This window comes from Osmia bicornis, unplaced genomic scaffold (assembly GCF_907164935.1).
Source record: "Osmia bicornis bicornis unplaced genomic scaffold, iOsmBic2.1, whole genome shotgun sequence".
In the NCBI taxonomy this organism is placed as follows: domain Eukaryota; kingdom Metazoa; phylum Arthropoda; class Insecta; order Hymenoptera; family Megachilidae; genus Osmia; species Osmia bicornis.
The window spans coordinates 24,590-43,608 of record NW_025791186.1 but is presented as its reverse complement, the minus strand read 5'-3'; the positions used below and the strand labels follow the sequence as shown (position 1 = coordinate 43,608).

At 39.5% G+C, this 19,019-nt stretch overlaps 1 protein-coding gene across 1 annotated transcript; it reads right to left on the bottom strand.

Moving 5' to 3' along the window:
* Positions 1-15,220: 15,220 nt before the first annotated feature.
* Positions 15,221-18,484, bottom strand: LOC123988868 (the record flags this gene model as incomplete). Its single annotated transcript, XM_046289623.1, has 1 exon — positions 15,221-18,484. A coding segment is annotated over exon 1 (3,264 nt), but the record flags the coding sequence as incomplete, so codon positions are not given.
* Positions 18,485-19,019: the final 535 nt, after the last annotated feature.

The following is a 19,019-nucleotide window of genomic DNA, read 5'->3' as shown; positions in this document are numbered from 1 at the left end:
GGTTTTCCAGATAATCGTTATGTGTAGGTAACTGTTCTGATTTCTTTAGAGGTTCGGTCGAAGGTAGCCTAGCTGGGTAAGCGAAAACCAGTTCATGCGGTGTGAAATTGTGACCGGAATGAATGCTTGTGTTATAGTTGAATTGTGCTAGCTCTAGAAGTTCATCCCATTCACATTTTTTTTGTTGAAAAATTTTTTAAATATTCGCAAAGTGGATGATGTGCTCTTTCTAATGATCCGTTTGATTGAGGTGAAAAAGATGTTGTTTCGATTTTTGAGAATTTAAATCTTTTTGCAACTTGTTTCATAATTTTACTAGTGAAATTTGTTCCTCTATCAGTAAGTACTATTTTAGGTGAGCCAAAAGTGCATATAAATTTTTTTACAAAAGCATCTGCGACTGATTCTGCTGTTTGATCTTTTAAAGGTACTGCTACTAAAAATTTTGATAATTGGTCTTGTATGGTTAAAATGTATTTATTATTATTTTTTGTGACGTTGAGTGGACCGACAATGTCCATTGCGATTTTATCGAAAGTTTTCATTGGTGTGTCTGTTATTACCATTGGTTGTCTAGTTTTAATTCTTTTTAATTTGTTTCTTTGACATTCCTCGCATTTTTTTATTTTATTTTGAATATCTTGTTTTAGATTTTCCCAAAAGAATTTGTCTTTTATTCTATTATATGTTCTATTTACACCTGAATGACCTCCTAGTTTTGTAGAGTGGAATTGGTCAAATATTTTATTTCTGTTCTCGGGTTTTACATATTCTATATTATTTAGGCAAACTATTATTTTAATGTCGGTTTTATCGAAAGTGTTTTTTATTATTTCTTCTATTTCGTTCCAGTTTATATTTAGTATTTTAATATCTTTTGAAATGCTGAAAATTTTTATGTTTTTTCGTATAAGTAAGTCTTTTAATATATTGAATAGTTTTATCAAGTTCTGTTTTATTATTTCTGATGATGATGCTATGTTTAGACATAAAACAAAGAGGTTTTTATTATTTATTTCTATTATTTCGACTTCATTTTCCGATAGGTTGGGGTTTATTTTTATATTTTTAGTTTTCATTAACTCATTGGTGGTTTTATCCAAAGGTATGCCCTGTTTAGTAATTATGTGCACGATGTTATCATTTCTAAATTGGATTGAGTTTTTTTGTGTAAATTAAATTTTTTTGTTCCTGTTCTTCTATATTGTCTTTTTTTTTGTTTTATCCGTTCTTTCATTGCTACTACTGTTTGCGGTTGTTTCTTGACTTGACTGTTCTTGAACTTCCTTTCTTGGTCTACCCCTTTTCCTTTTGGCCTTTATATGATCGTCTTCTACTTTGTCTTGACTTGGGATTTTCGCGGTTGCCGAGTTTTTGCTGATATCTTTCTTTCCTTGCGCTCTTGTTGTAACGGACACGTGTACGTTGTCCACCGGATTTCTCGATAATGCATCGGCATTCACGTTTTGCTTACCTGGTTTATAAACTATATCGTATTCGTAGTCCGATAATTTTAATCTCCATTTTTGTACTCTAGTATTATTGTCGGCTGTTTTAGCCAAAGTAGTGGTTTATGATCTGTAACTATTGTAAATTTATTTCCATAAATGTAGTTTCGAAATGTTTTTATTGCGAACATTATTGCTAGAGCTTCTTTTTCGTAGGTGTCATATTTGATTTCTGCTTCCTGTAATACTCGTGATGCGTATGCGATTGGTCTGTCTTTCCCAATTTCTCCTTGCGATAGTACTGCACCTAGGGCGTATTTAGATGCGTCCTGTCGTGATAACGTATGGTTCATCGAATTTGGGGTACTGTAGTATAGGTGCGTTGCATAATATTTCCTTGAGTTTTATGAAAGCGTTTTGCTGTTCCGTGTTCCAGGAAATTTTGTGTCTTTTTGCAATAAACTTGTTAAAGGTTTTGCAATTTTTGCGAAATTATCTACGAATCGTCTGTAGTAGCCTGCGAGTCCTAAGAATTCTCTTATGTTCTTGACGTTCTTAGGAGTTGGAAATTTTTGTACAGCTTCTGTTTTTGCTGGGTCGGGTTTTATACCTTTCCCACTTAGTATGTGTCCTAGAAAGCATACTTCCGATTTAAGGAATTCGCATTTTTCGGGCTCAAGTTTTAATTTTACGTCTCTTAATTTTGTGCGACTGTGTTAAATCTCGTGTTGAGTTCCTCTAAATTTCCTCCAAATATTATGATGTCATCGATGAAAACAAAGCAAATTTTTCCAATTGAATCACCTAATGCTGTGTTTATTACCCTCTGAAAGGTTCGTGGCGAGTTTCTTAATCCGAAAGGTAAGACATTGAATTCAAATCGTCCCAATGGATGTATGCTGAAAGCTGTCTTATGTATGTCTCTTGGGTTCATCTTGATTTGATGGAAGCCTGATTTTAAATCTACTACGTGATATAGTTTTGCCTGTCCTAATTGGTCGAAGATTTCAGTTATATTTGGGAGTAGATATGGGTCTGGGATCGTTTTTTTTCGTTTAATTTTCTGTAGTCTATTACCAGTCTCCATCTTTTCTTTCCCTCGGCTGTTTCCTTCTTTTTGACTACCCAAGTTGGGGCGTTAAAAGCACTTTTGAGTGTCTGACAAAACCGTTTGCGATTAATTTTTCCGTTTCTTGTACCGCAGTTTCTTTTAATTTATGTGGCAGGGGAAATTGTTTTACATATACGGGTTTCTCGTCCGTTAGGTTAATTTCATGTTGTTCCGTATTGTAGGACTCTATTTTATCTCCTTCTAACCAAAATATGTCATTATTTTCTTCGATCAATTCTCTCATTATGGCTTTCTTATCTTCGGATAGGTTTCCTAGCCGAATTTTTCCTAAAAGTTTATCCCGCCGATTTTCCGTTTCTTTGCTTTTCGTCACAGTACCATTTTCCTTGTTTTCTGTAAAACTGATTTTCCTACTTCTAATATTTCGCTTTCGTCTATTTCTGGTAGGTTTCCTGTTTCCTGAAATCCTTCCAATATGTCTTCTACATCGTATGCTGCATAGTTATATTTGTTTTCTAAAAGGTCAGTTTCGTTTTTGAATTTGATGCTTGTGTTTTCATCTACTTTTGTTAGAAATGTTGTATAGTCGTACGACTCTATTTCGCACTTTCCTTCGTGGCTGTCGAGTACTGTATTTATACTGTTTATTATCTGTCCTGCGTATTTGTTGTCCGTTCTTAAATGTTCTTCGAGATTTGCTGACGTCGTCTGTTCCGTATTTATTGTTACGTTACTTGGTTCGTTATTTAATTTGTCCACTATGTTTAATAAATGTAGTATATCGTTATTGAAGCTATCGTCTGAGTCTCCTGTCATATTATCCGGTTGCGGAAGGTCTTGGTTTGCATTGTCACTGTCGCTCGAGTTTTCGCTGATTCCTGTTTGTTGCAGTGTTTCCGAGTCAGTATGTACGGTTGTGAGTGTGTCATTAGCATGTGTCGTGCCCTGTAATATCTTGTTGATGAAGCATTTCTGCTCATCTGTTAATTCCGATTTAACTGTTTCAACTGTTTGTGAAGATAATCTGTGATTGTATTTGCTTCTCCTGACCTTAATTCAAATTTTCCGTTATTTATTTCTACGTATCCTTCGTCTAGTCTTAATTTTTGTTCGAGGAGTACTTTTATGCCTAATATTCCGTCGTAAGGTATTGAAAAGTCTTCTGGTGCTACGTGAAAGTCAAAATATTGGTAATTTATGGGTATTTTTGTTGCTCCTAGAGTTTGTAATGGTTTATCTGTAATGCCTGAAAGTAGTATTTTCCTATCTTCTAGTATTGCGTTTGCTGGTATCTGGTCCTTTTTTATGATATTTAATTGTGCACCGCTATCGATGAGTAGGTTGCATTCCCCTCTTGTGTAAGGGTTTTCTATTGTGATGTATTGCAATAGATTTCCAGTCTCAGTGAATACATTGCCATTCTTGTTGATATCTTTTTTCCGTTATGTTTCGATTGTCGGGTAGTTTTGTTTCAGGAGGTTTTTTCTTGTTCTGATTCATTCGGTTTTGTGTTGTCGTTAATTTTATATGTTTCGAGCGGCTCATCGTTACTTCTTCCTGTGCGCTCCCTCCAGGAAGAATCTATTCGTTTCCCGCTCTGTGCTGTTGATGATTCTGATTTCTGTAGCATTCCTCTGTTGTATGATTCGTACTTTTGCAAAGGTTGCAGAATTTTCCGGCGCTGTTCTCCAAGCTTTTAAGTTTCCTACATGCGTCTATTTGGTGTCCTGGTTCTTCGCAATAGGAACAGGTATCTCTTTTTGAGCTCGTAGTTCAATGGCTTTCAGTTTTCTACACTCCTTTATTGTATGATTTGGGGTTTTACAATAGTCACAAAATTTTCGCGGTTCGTTCATGTGTCTCGGGTTATCTCTATTGCTATTATTATTTCTGGGGTAGTTATTGCTATTAAAATTTCCATTGGTATTATTATTTCTGAAGTGATTATTGCCGTTAAAATTTCATTGTATTTATATTTTCTCTGGAAGTTATTATTATTATGGTTGAAATTGTGATTGTCTCCATACGAGTTATTTGACCTACGTTGAGGGTTTCTCAATTCGTGGTAGTCTCCTGACGAGTGACCCAATTGGTTGCGATTTTGGTATTTAATTGGGTGTGTCCTTGTTTGGAAAACTCTTGCCCCTTCGCATTCTTCTGCGTCATGGCCTTCTTCGTTGCAGTTTGTGCACATGATTAATTGCAGACCATTGTCTTTCAATAACGGACAGTGTTTTGTAGTATGGCCCAATTTCCTGCAAAGTGGGCACATAGGTGTTGGGCAATTTTCAGCTGTATGGTACCTACTATTACAGATTTCGCAGAGTTCTGTAATCTTTGGGAATCTTGTGCAGGTGTTTGGATCGTGACCACTTCCTTTGCACTTCCAGCATGTTTCATATTCAATTATAAATGGGCATTGGCTGACTGTATGGCCCATTACTTGGCAATATTGGCAATAATTTCCCTTTGATCTATTCATTTTACATGCGTCGATGGAATGTCCCTGAGTGTTACAATATTTGCAAATAAGCTCTATCTTGTTTCTGGTGAATTTGCAATCGTATGATACGTGGTCTCTGTTTTTACAGTATACACATGCCGCGTTATTACAAAATAATGCTTCGTGGTTTGGCTCTCTGCATATTTGACACGTGTATGTTACTGGGTTTGTGTCATATTTCTCGAGACTGCATAGTACACTAGCTGAGTCGCCTCTCAGTATGTTTTGTTTCTTTAACCTCGATTCGATGTCGATGGCCTCTTGTATAAGGACGTTTAAATCGTCTTTCTGCTTTAACTCTATTCTAATTTCCTGCTTTAACCCGTTTCTAAAGCTTTTTTCTGCGTCGTTTTTTATCGTCCTGTCAAAGTCCTGTATGATTTGTTGATTTATGCCTGTTTCCATTCTTTTTAATTCTTTAATTTGTATTACTAGTTCCTGTAATCTATTCCCGTAGCTGAGTACTGTTTCGTCTGGTTTTTGTGTCAATTCCGTTAATTTTCCATATAAACTGTGTATGTTTTCGGTAGATGGGAATAATAACCTTATTGCTTGAATAAAATCATTTACGTTATTTATCGGTGAATTTATTAGTGCCTTGTATACTTCTCCTTTTAATTTAATTTTTAGAATCGGGATTAGACCTGGTTCATCTACGGGTGTTATAATGTTTTTAGCATGCTTTAATTTTTCAATGTATTCTATGACCGAAATGTTTTTCCCATCGAATTCTGGTATTAAATTTGCTACGTATTTTAGAGGTAATCGAAGAGGTTGGATTTGATTTTGCTGGTTTGTCATTTTATTTCCCGGACTTCCACAGATGCGTGTTAAATTTCCTTCGCTACTTTCTCCGTCCAGATTTCCTATTAGGCTTGGCTGTTCTGTAATTCCTTCATTTCGAGTAGGGATATGTCGTTTTTGTAGCTGTTGTTTATTGTTCGTTTAATGTTTCGGTAGTGTTTCTATTATCTTGGGGGCTTATTCGGATTAGTGGGGAAGTGAAAGTTCCTGTTTGTTTGTTTTTATTAGCTGAATTACTTGGATTGATTGTAAATCCTATGTCTTTATCTTGCCAACTGGCACCTCCGTTATCGGTTTGGTTAGTGTTTATGGTTAGATTCTTTACGTTTTTTGTTCGGCCTATTGCACCTAATTCTGTATTCGCGTTTGATACCTCGGTTGTAGCTTTTGGTGTGAAGTCAAATGTTCTTCGTTCTGTTGGTGAACGTGGTGTTTTACGGCTTTGTAAAAAGGCTGATGCGTGATTACGATCTTCTACAATACTTTTGAGTTCAGGATTTTCTTGTGTCCTGCTTCTTGTTAATCTATTTTCGTCTTTAATGTTTTTGTTATCCGTTGGCTTAAAATTCTTATTATTCATTTGAAAGTTTCATTATTTGTAATTATTTAGTGAATAAATGAGTTAATTTTATGTTTAGGTGAATTTTATGTTTACTTTGTAGCAGTATCTCAATTAATTGATAATGTTGTATATTGAAATTGATTCGAAAGTGAATTTCTTGAATTTTTGTTGAAGTTGCAGACAAAGATTTATATTCTCGAGTTAGATTTTTTTTTTATGAGTCTACCCTATATTACACGTTAGTAGTGCCTGTTGGCGTTCGATTCGTATCGGAACCACTGTAATGTCGCGAAGTTCTCCCTCTCACTGAGTTCTCCGCGTACACCTTTTGTATGATTTGTATCTACGTTGTTAGCTAGGTAGAGGTTCTTACTTACCTTTCGCTGGGCGAGGATACCTGTAGAAATAGGTCGTCCTGGTGGATGTAGACGGTAGGGTAGACGTTCGAGTCAAGATCACACACTTCCGATCACAACAAATGTTTATTGGGTTTAAATACAATCCTTAACTTGCGCGCTCTTTACAGATGACGATTTGCTCTGTCGGGTCTCTGAGTCCCGTAGCAGAGTCGTACTTTGTGGATTTCTGTATGCGTATTTAAATTGAATCCCGGATTCGCGTTAAACGGACCGGCCGATTTTGAATGAATTTTTACAGAAGTGATCCGGTTATACACTATAATTGATCTGTGTTGTTTCTGTAGTATAATTTGTCTGCTACTGGTTCTACACTGAATTTGATCTGATACGGGTTCTGTACTATAATTGGTCTGTAGTATAATTTTTGTCTGAACGCGGGCGGTTTGGTCTCGTTATTATATATTGATTAATGAGGTCGACTTTTGATTTGCCAATTCGGGTGAACCACCTCGTCCGGATCGTCAGCGTTCTTGCCGTACGACATCCCGGCTGAGTTGCTCACTCAGAATTTTTGCGGAGCGATGAATTTGGATGGTGCAATAGAAGTTCAAAGAATTTGTATCGCGAAATGTAAGTTTAAAGAATCTGTATGGCGAAATATAAGTTTAAAGAATTTAGGTCGCGAAATAGCGGCTTAAAGAGTTTGGGTGGCGAAATAGAAATTTTAAAGAATGCGTCACAGGACGTGACACTATTGTAGATATAGTAATAACGATACTGTTATTATATGTACATTGATCTGTGGGAAGGTATCAGTATATTACATTGTATGCAATGTAGATATAGTAATAATGATATTGTTACGAAGAGTACATTGATCTGTGGGAAGGCATCAGTATATTACATTATATCCAATGTCGATATAGTATAAATGATACTGTTATTCAATGTACATTGATCTGTGGGAAGGGATCAGTATATTACATTATATCCAATGTAGATATAGTATAAATGATACTGTTATTCAATGTACATTGATCCTTGGGAAGGAATCAGTAAATTGCAGGAGATCTAATGCAGATATAGTAATAACGATACTGCCATTATATGTACATTGATCGGTGGGAAGGGATCATTATATTACATTATATCTAATGTACATATAGTAATAATGATATTGTTATTAAATGTACATTGGTCTGTGGGATTAAATCAGTATATTAAAATACATCTGATGTAGATATAGTAATAATGGTATTGTTATTAAATGTACATTGGTCTGTGGGATTAAATCAGTATATTAAATTTCATCTGATGTAGATATAGTAATAATGATATTTTTATTAAATGTGTAACGACCCAATAACCAAACACAATATCTTTTTTATTTAATTTCTTTATTGTAACTAATTTTTATATTTCATACAAAGTATTTTATTTAATTTTTATTGTTAATATTTAGTGTATAAAATTTTTGTAATAAATATTTTCATTTTCGTCGATAACCGAGTCTGTTAAATTCATGGATAAAAGTTTAGTCGATAAGTCGGACGGTAAAACAGTTTACCGATAAATTATCGACGTCTGACTACGCACGCGCCAGCGCAACCCCAGTAAACATACGGTGGGGTAGTATTCTAGAGTGGGGATGCTGGACTACCACGTGATGGGAAAAACCCAGCTACCCCAAGAACTCTATGCGGAAAAAAAGTGCCGACTCAGCAAAATCTGAGTATAAATAGAGGCGTTCCGCACAGTTTCATCGCAGATCTTCTCAGGCCTCGACCTGAAGCAGACAATACTCTGGGCAGTAGAGAAAAGCTTGCGCTGAACTGTTTAGGCAGCGATAGAGCGCGAGCTACAGCTAATTCCTACTATTCCACTGGTGGCGTGCAGGACTACGGATCAGTGGACCTCCTATTCGCGGTGCGCAACGTGTTACACAGGTGTTACGCTAAGCCAACACTCAAGTGTAAAGAGCTAGCGAGGAGCGGAGCTCCTTGAACGGCCTGCGTCTAACACGGCTCTGGTATAACCAGAAACCGATTGCGACCTATAGGAAGGGTTAACTTCATTCCAATAGTCTAGCACAAACCTCTGGAGTTTAGTTTCCTAAGTTATTTGTGAAATTGAACAGAGTATTGACTGTGGTAGAAGAGTTAAGCCACTCTCGCGTTAGCGCTATAGATAATCATTAATTACTATAACTCATTACTAATTATTAATTACTATTTTCTATCATTAATTACATAATTCTTATTGTATTCCCAATTTAGGGCGAACAAATTATAATTTCTTGCTGTATTCCTATTTCTAGCCGCACTTATTGTAATACTAGCGATTTTCTTTTATATTTCAATTCACTTACCTTTTATTTTTGAATAAACATATTTTCATTCAGTTTCTAGCACATTAGTGTTTGGATTTCACCCCTTAACCGCACACCACACGAACCTATAATCCTTTACACATTGATTACGAGTCGCCTTCTAAGGGAACCGCTCTCCCACAAGTCGGTGCAGTAACGTACTCACTCTGGGTATTTCAAATGTACATTGGTCTGTGGGATTAAATCAGTATATTAAATTTCATTTCGATGTAGATATAGCAATAATGATATTGGTATTAAATGTATATTACATATCTAAGGGAGATATAGTACTAACGATACTGTTATTATATGTACATTGATCTGTGGGTAGGGATCAGTATATTACATTGTATCTAACGTAGATATAGTAATAATGATATTGTTACCAAAATTACATTGATCTGTGGGAAGGCATCTGTGTATTACATTATATCCAATGTACATGTAGTATAAATGATACTGTTATTCAATGTACATTGATCTGTGGGAAGGAATCAGTATATTGCAGTAGATCTAATGTAGATATAGTAATAACGATACTGTTATTATATGTACACTGATCTGTGGGAAGGTATCAGTATATTACATTGTATCTAATGTAGATATAGTAATAACGATACTGTTATTATATGTACATCGATCTGTGGGAAGGTATCAGTATATTACATTATATCTAATGTAGATATAGTAATAACGAAACTGTTATTATATGTACATTGATCTGTGGGATTAAATCAGTATATTAAATTACATCTGATGTAGATATGGTAATAATGGTATTGTTACTAAATGTACATAGGTCTGTGGGATTAAATCCGTATATTAAATTTCATCTGATGTACATATAGTAATAATGATATTGTTATTAAATGTATATTACATATCTAATGTAGATATAGTAATAACGAAACTGTTATTATATGTACATTGATCTGTGAGAAGGGATCAGTATATTACATTATATCTAATGTTGATATAGTAATAGTGATATTGTTATTAAATGTACATTGGTCTGTGGGAATGAATCAGTATATCACATTACATCTAATGTAGATATAGTAATTATGATATTGTTATTAAATGTATATTACATACCTAACGTAGATATAGTAATGACGATACTGCCATTATATGTACATTGATCGGTGGGAAGGGATCATTATATTACATTACATCTGATGCAGATATAGTAATAACGATATTGTTATTAAATGTATATTACATATCTAATGTAGATATAGTAATAATGAAACTGTTATTATATGTACATTGATCTGTGAGAAGGGATCAGTATATTATATTATATCTAATGTTGATATAGTAATAATGATATTGTTACCAAATTACATTGATCTGTGGGAAGGCATCTGTGTATTACATTATATCCAAAGTACGTATAGTATAAATGATACTGTTATTCAGTGTACATTGAGTCCCATCGAAGTTGTCGCAGTGAAGTTGGCCACGCATTCACTCACCGACGCGGCGTGAATGCGTCAGTGAATTTGTAGCCAACTTCACTGCGACAACTTCGATGGGACTCAGTGTACATTGATCTGTGGGAAGGAATCAGTATATTGCAGTAGATCTAATGTAGATATAGTAACAACGATACTGTTATTAAGTGTTTATTACATATCTAATGTAGATATAGTAATGAGGATAATGTTACAATCTGTGCATTGATCTGTGGGAAGTGATCAGTATATTACATTATATCTAATGAAGATATAGTAATAATGATATTGTTATTAAATGTACATTGGTCTGTGGAAATAAATCAGTATGTTAAATTTCATCTGATGCAGATATAGTAATAATGATATTGTTATTAAATATATATTACATATCAAATGTAGATATAGTAATAACGATACTGCCATTATATGTACATTGGTCGGTGGGAAGGGATCATTATATTACATTATATCTAATGTAGATACAGTAATAATGATATTGTTATTAAATGTACATTGATCTGTGGGATTAAATCAGTATATTACATTTCATCTGATGTAGATATAGTAATAATGATATTGTTATTAAATGTATATTACATATCTAATGTAGATATAGTAATGACGATACTGTTATTGTACGTACATTGATCTGTGGGTAGGGATCAGTATGTTACATTATATCTAATGTAGATATAGTAATAATGGTATTGTTATTAAATGTACATTGGTCTGTGTGATTAAATCAGTATATTAAATTTCATCTGATGTAGATATATTAATAATGATATTGTTATTAAATGTATATTACATATCAAATGCAGATATAGTAGTAACGATACTGTTATTATATTTACATTGATCTGTGGGAAGGTATCAGTGTATTACATTATATCTATTGTAGATATAGTAATAACGAAACTGTTATTATATGTACATGGATCTCTGGGTAGGGATCAGTATATTACATTATAACTAATGTAGATATAGTAATAATGGTATTGTTATTAAATGTACATTGGTCTGTGGGATTAAATCAGTATATTAAATTTCATCTGATGCAGATATATTAATAATGATATTGTTATTAAATGTATATTACATATCAAATGGTGATATAGTAATAACGATACTGCCATTATATGTACATTGGTCGGTGGGAACGGATCATTATATTACATTATATCTAATGTAGATACAGTAATAATGATATTGTTATTAAATGTACATTCATCTGTGGGATTAAATCAGTATATTACATTTCATCTGATGTAGATATAGTAATAATGATATTGTTATTAAATGTATATTACATATCTGATGTAGATATAGTAATGACGATACTGTTATTATATGTACGTTGATCTGTGGGAAGGGATCAGTATATTACATTATATCCAATGTAGATATAGTATAAATGAAACTGTTATTCAATGTGCATTGATCTGTCGGAAGGAATCAGTATATTGCAGTAGATCTAATGTAGATACAGTAATAACGATACTGTTATTAAGTGTTTATTACGTATTTAATGTAGATATAGTAATGACGATAATGATACAATCTGTGCATTGATCTGTGGGAAATGATCAGTATATTACATTATATCTAATGAACATATAGTAATAGTGATATTGTTATTAAATGTACATTGGTCTGTGGGAATAAATCAGTATATTACATTACATCTGATGTAGATATAGTAATAATGATATTGTTATTCAATGTACATTGGTCTGTGGGATTAAATCAGTATATTAAATTACATCTGATGTAGATATAGTAATAATGGTATTGTCATTAAATGTACATTGGTCTGTGGGATTAAATCAGTATATTAAATTTCATCTGATGTAGATATAGTAATAATGATATTGTTATTAAATGTATATTACTGTTTCGGTTGCTGGAGCTTTTGAAGGATATCCCAGGAAAGGATTCTTCCGGACTGATCGCGGGGATTATCTTGGAGCGGTGAATTGGTTAGAGCCGCACGGGGCACAGAAAACAACACGTGGTCAAGTTTTGCACTTTAATTACGGCAACCAGTTTGTTGGTCACTGCACTCCATGTCACAATTAAACAAAAAAAACGCCGGATTACGCCGATAATCGGTTAGCGGATGCTGACGGATAATTTCGAAACAATAGTTCTTAGTGTTTTTGTAACAGGTGTAGGATTAACGTATTTACTTTGGTAGGTCTGGATTACGAATGCCGAGTACACGTAGCGTTCGCGAGGACACAAGAAATTCGGTTATTACCGCGGCGGAGGAGGGGGACGGGCGAGACCTTCGGGACACGGCGAAAGTGTTTGAAATTCGGCTACGCGCGAGACGTTACGAATAAACACTACATAAAGGAGCGAAATGGTTTGACAATCACCGATTGCCGTTGCCCGAACATTCCGCCCGCCTCGAAGGGGTGTCTTCGAAAAGCGCTTCGTTAAGGGAGCAACTTAACCTATGTGAGTTAGAGCGCGGTATAGGGTGCTGGATATCTGCTATCATACGGATGCGAGGGCGAGCATGTACGGTTTTCATGTCGCATTAGCGGTGAGACGATTTTCTTCCCGGTTGCCGCCCGCCATGCTCCCCTGTAACGTATCTTCCTCGTTGATATCGACGGGGAGGAAACATATCTTGCTAAGGGGTCGCGAATATGTAGAGCGACAAGTTTTAACCGTGACTACGCGAATTAAGCCATCATCGCCGGGATGGCAAGCGACTATGCGTCCGAGGTCCCACTGGCAGGGCGGTGTCAACGGGTTGCGCAGTAGGACAACGCGACCGACTTTAGCTAAGCGCTGAGCTACGCGCCATTTAGCACGCTGTTGGAGTGTGTGTAGATAATCGCGAGACCAGGCTCTCCAGAAATTCTCCGAAATGCGCTGAACGAGCTGCCAACGCGATAACCGATTTTCGCTTAATTCTAGAACGCTGGGCTCAGGAATCGCAACTAAAGGGGCGCCGATTAAAAAGTGACCGGGCGTGAGAGCATCGTAAGAGTCGACGTGTTCGGAGACGGCCGCGATGGGGCGCGAATTCAACGCGGCTTCGATGCGACAAAGGAGCGTGGTTAATTCCTCGCCTGTGAGCGTATGATTTCCCACGCACCGTTTTAGGTGGTGTTTGACTCGACGCACTCCTGCCTCCCACAGTCCTCCAAAGTGGGGCGCAGCGGGAGGGAGGAAGTGCCACTGTACCGAATCTGTTGCTATTTGATTCAAAAAATTTGGATCGCGTACTGCTTGCCGATGAGAGGCGGAAAGTTCACGGTCTGCCCCTTGAAACGTCGTGCCGTTATTAGAATACATCGACTGAGGAAGCCCACGTCTAGCGGAAAAGCGGTGAAAGGCTGCGGCGAACGCGGCGGATCCATAATCGTGCACGAGCTCGAGATGTATGGCTTTTGTTGTCATGCAAACGAAGAGCGCAATGTAGGCTTTATGGGACTTATGCCCGCGCCCTGAAGTGTCGCGCACGAGTATGGGTCCCGCATAATCGACTCCGGTGTGCACGAAAGCCCGTGCGGTGCGATTGATGCGGACTGCGGGCAACGATCCCATGAGCTCGGTGGGGACAATCGCGTTTTCTCGAGCACAGGGAACGCAACGATACAAAACTGCGCGAACAGTGGCACGTGCACGGAGAATCCAATACTCGTCGCGTAGTGATGCGAGGGTGAGCGAGGGTCCTGCGTGCAGGGTTCGCAAGTGATGATGCACAATTATGAGGTCAAGGATTGGATGAGAGCGGAGCACTATGGGGTGAATGGTTTTTTCCGGTAGACCCGCTTTCTTAAGACGCCCTCCTACCCGTATTAATTTGTGAGCATCCATGAAATGGTTGAGCGATGCCAATGGGCTTGCTTTCGGTAATTTTGCATCCCCTTGCGCGAGGCGTTCGAATTCCGTAGGGAAGGAAACGAACTGGACTGAGCGCAGAAGATAATTTTTTGCTAGTTGAATTTCGCACTGACGCAAAGCGATTGAGTCGTCGGAAGAGGCGTCGCGATTAGTTGCGTTTGAATAGAGCCGAGAGCGAGTTCGAAGCTTCGCCACGAATCGGAACATGTATGCGCTAACTCTGAGCAATTTTGGCCATGAAGAAAAACGAGTGGCCCATGGGCAGGAGACGGAAGGGGTTACCGCGCATACGATTTCCTCGCGACGCTGCTCGGGCACGTCAGAAGGTATTAATTCGGACGGAAGAGAGGGCCATTCGGTTGGAGCTAAGCGAAGCCATGTAGGTCCTTCCCACCATAGTCGAAAACTTTGAAGATCGGGAGCCTGGAGACCGCGAGAGGCGCAGTCGGCAGGATTTTCTTTGGAAGGAACGTGATTCCAGGTTTCTGCGGGGAGCTTCATTTTGATTTCTGAAACGCGATTTGCCACAAAGGTTTGCCATCGAGAGGGGGGCTGTCGTAGCCAGGCCAAGGTGATTGTAGAGTCGGTCCAACAATAACACTCAACCCTTTCGAGTTGCAGAGCGGAGCGAATGGTTGCCATGAGGCGAGAAAGTAAGAGTGCTGCCTGCAATTCTAATCGCGGGATGCTGAGCGTTTTGAGAGGGGCTACCTTAGATTTAGCCATGAGTATGGAGACGGAGATGGACCCATCCACGGACACCAGCCGACAGTATACCACTGCGGCGTATGCGTGACTGGAGGCGTCGGAGAAGCCATGCAGGGAATACTGGAGGGTATCGGAGGAGTGATGCGTCCATCTTGGCAGCGCCATGTTATCTAATGCTGAAAGTGTGGAATAAAATTGCATCCATTCGCGGAGGAGCGGAGGAGGCACCTCTTCGTCCCATCCGCATTTTATGGACCATAATTTTTGCATTAACATTTTGGCGGTGATTACGACTGGGGCTACGAGCCCGAGGGGATCAAATAACCGAGCGATTGCGGACAATATTGCTCGTTTTGAATTGCCAGGGTTATTCTGTTTGCGAACTCGAAACTTTAGGGTATCGGAATCAGGATTCCAGTGTATTCCCAAGACTTTCAACGATTCGTCGCCGTTGAAAGGCTTTTCGCGAGCTAGACCGTGATCAGAAGGATCGATTCCCGTCAGTAAAGACTGGCAATTGCTCGCCCATTTTCGAAGGCGGAAGCCGCCCCTGTCGAGAAGGTGAATTAATTGGTCGCGCGTGCGAAGCGCGAGGTGACGATCGTCAGCGCCGAAAATGAAATCATCGACGTACATTTGACGATTCAGGACGGGCAAAGCCAGAGGATAAGAGGCCCCTTCGTCCTCGCCGAGCTGCTTGAGCACACGTTGGGCCAGATAAGCTGCGGGCGCGGTTCCGTACGTCACGGTGCACAGACGATATTCTGCTACGGGATCGGTGGGCGCATTGCGCCACAAGATGGTTTGAAAGTCTCTGTCACGAGGGTCGAGCAGTATTTGCCGATACATCTTGGCGCTATCCGCTATGTAGACGTATCGAAAATGCCGCCAACGAATTAAAATGGATGGAAGGTCATTTTGTAACTTAGGACCTATTAATAGGCAATCGTTAAGAGATTTCCCCGTGGAGGTGCGGCTGGACGCGTTAAAAACGACTCTGAGCGGTGTAGTTCCGCTGTCGGCTTTATAAACGGCGTGATGAGGTATGTAATATCGAGAACTGGATACGATGGTGTTTGGATTGGACGGTTCCATATGGTGGAGTTGCAAGTACTCTGCGATAAAATCGTGGTACAAGGTGCGTTGGTTTAGATCACGAGAAAGACGCCGTTCTAACTGAGTAAACCGGCATAGGGCGGTTGCTCGAGATTCTCCCAGAGCTTTTAAGGGATCGGCTTTAAAAGGAAGGCGAACGGTGTAACGACCGCTTGGCAAGCGATAATGCGTGGCAGCGAAATGCTCCTCACACTGATTTTCATCAGGAGTAGAATAAGGTTGTTCGGATAGCTCCTCGATCTCCCAAAACCGGCGAAGGTCATCGCTCAGGGTGTCCCATATGATGGCATGTTGCGTGGAAACGGACAGGGTAGAGACAGGATGTGACACTGGACCGGACAAAATCCAACCGAGACTCGTCTTCTGAGCAATCGGCTGATTAACGAACCCTTTACGCACACCCTCGAGCATTAAGGATCCGTAAAGGTCAGCTCCGATTAATAGATCGATTGGATCGGAGCTCATAGGATCGTTATCGGCAAGATTGAGACGTTCGAGATGGGGCCAGCGGCATGGTGAATTTACTCGTTGAGGTGCGTATTTAGTGAGTGATTTTAACACGATCGCGGTTGTGGAAAACACCGGCTGCGGCGCGTCAGCGGGAGAGAATTGGACTTGAACGGCATGGTGCGCTGTCATCCCGGTATCCCCCACGCCGGATAAGCGCACTGATTGACGCGTTTTCTTTAGTCGTAACAATTGAACTAAATTTTCGGTTATAATGGTAATCGCGGAGCCCTGATCTAATAACGCACGAGCATGTATGAAATGCCCGGTGGGCGCATAAACTTGAATGCGTGCAGTCGCGAGCAACACGGAATGCGCTGACGCGGTCACTTTTGAATTTACATGATTAGTCGGGTGCGTGTCGGTAACATCGTTCTCTTCCTTCGACAACACATGAGTCGAGGCAAGAGGGTCGGTAACATTGTTGTGTAACTTTGTTGACGTAGTGGAGTCGTTGGAGTTCGAACACGCGTTGTCGGAGAAATGTAATAACGTGTGATGTTTTTTGCCGCACTGTTTACAAGATCGAGCACTCGTACAGTCCTTGACTGAATGCTTAGCGCTGAAGCAGTTAACGCATCGTTTGAAACTTTTTATAGTTGTATACCTTTGCGAAGGCGTTTGGTTTTGAAACTGATCGCACTGATAAATCAAGTGATTGGCGCGACAAACTGGACACGCGGATGAAACGGTTGTTGTATGCGATGAAAAACCGCGCGAGCTTTCTTGGTTTGCGGAATGAGATGCGATGTTCTTAAAGCGTTCTGGTTTAGCGTTGGCATTTGAGCTGATTTTACTCTTTATGACAGGTACGTTCGGTAACGCTTCTAACGCGCGAATTCGCGAAGCGAGGAAACGGTTGATCTGCTCAAACGTTGGATAATCCAGACTATCACCGAGATGAAGTTCCCAAGCTTTCCTCGTGGTGGGATCAAGTTTTTCAGATACAAGATAAACTAACATATCATCCCATTCTTTTACGGGACGATCGAGATTGAGCAACGCTTGAATCGAAGCGTTGACTTTGTCGCTTAAATCGCGAAGATTTTGGAACGTTTCGGAACGAGCGATAGGCAAATTATGCAACGCGTGAATGTGAAATGCAATTAAACGACGCTTATTTTCGTATCGCGACGAAAGGATTTTCCATGCAACTGGGAAATTGGAGTCCGTTACCGCGAGGTGCGTTAGCGCGTTGCTCGCGTCGCCCGTTATACATGATGATAAATAATGCATGCGATCGACATTGGTCAAAGAAACATCGTTTATAATCAGAGAGGTGAACTTATCTCGAAAAGTTTCCCATTTGTCGAAGCTTCCGTCGAAACTGGGCAGTCGTAGCTTCGGCAATCGTGTTGAGGCTGTTCCCGGAAGGTCGGAAGCGGCTGCTGCTTTGGTTTGGACCTGGTCGGTGCGGGAGATGATCTCGGCCATGAAATCCGCTGCTTCGTTGAAGGCTTCTTCGCAAGAGAGGAAACGCTCTTCGGTGAAATAGGGATGCGAGCTCTGGATCTTGTGGTCCGTTCGCACTAGAATTTCCGCATCTAGCTCCTGGCATTTTGCGTAGATCTCCTTGAGGGTGCCCAGGGGTTGGTGTGTGATAGCTGAGGTCATTTTGGCTTGACCTAGCTTTTTGAAATTTGCCAGTGCCCTTCTGATGGAGCCCATGTAATGGCTCTGTCTTGCGACGAGATCGTCTATGGTAGACATCTTGCCCTTGGCGGTCGACGCTTACGGTGTGTGCGATCCGGAATTTGAAATCCCCTTCCTTCGGTTATCCGGCTCGAAGGACCAATGTTTCGGTTGCTGGAGCTTTTGAAGGATATCCCAGGAAAGGATTCTTCCGGACTGATCGCGGGGATTATCTTGGAGCGGTGAATTGGTTAGAGCCGCACGGGGCACAGAAAACAACACGTGGTCAAGTTTTGCACTTTAATTACGGCAACCAGTTTGTTGGTCACTGCACTCCATGTCACAATTAAACAAAAAAAACGCCGGATTACGCCGATAATCGGTTAGCGGATGCTGACGGATAATTTCGAAACAATAGTTCTTAGTGTTTTTGTAACAGGTGTAGGATTAACGTATTTACTTTGGTAGGTCTGGATTACGAATGCCGAGTACACGTAGCGTTCGCGAGGACACAAGAAATTCGGTTATTACCGCGGCGGAGGAGGGGGACGGGCGAGACCTTCGGGACACGGCGAAAGTGTTTGAAATTCGGCAACGCGCGAGACGTTACGAA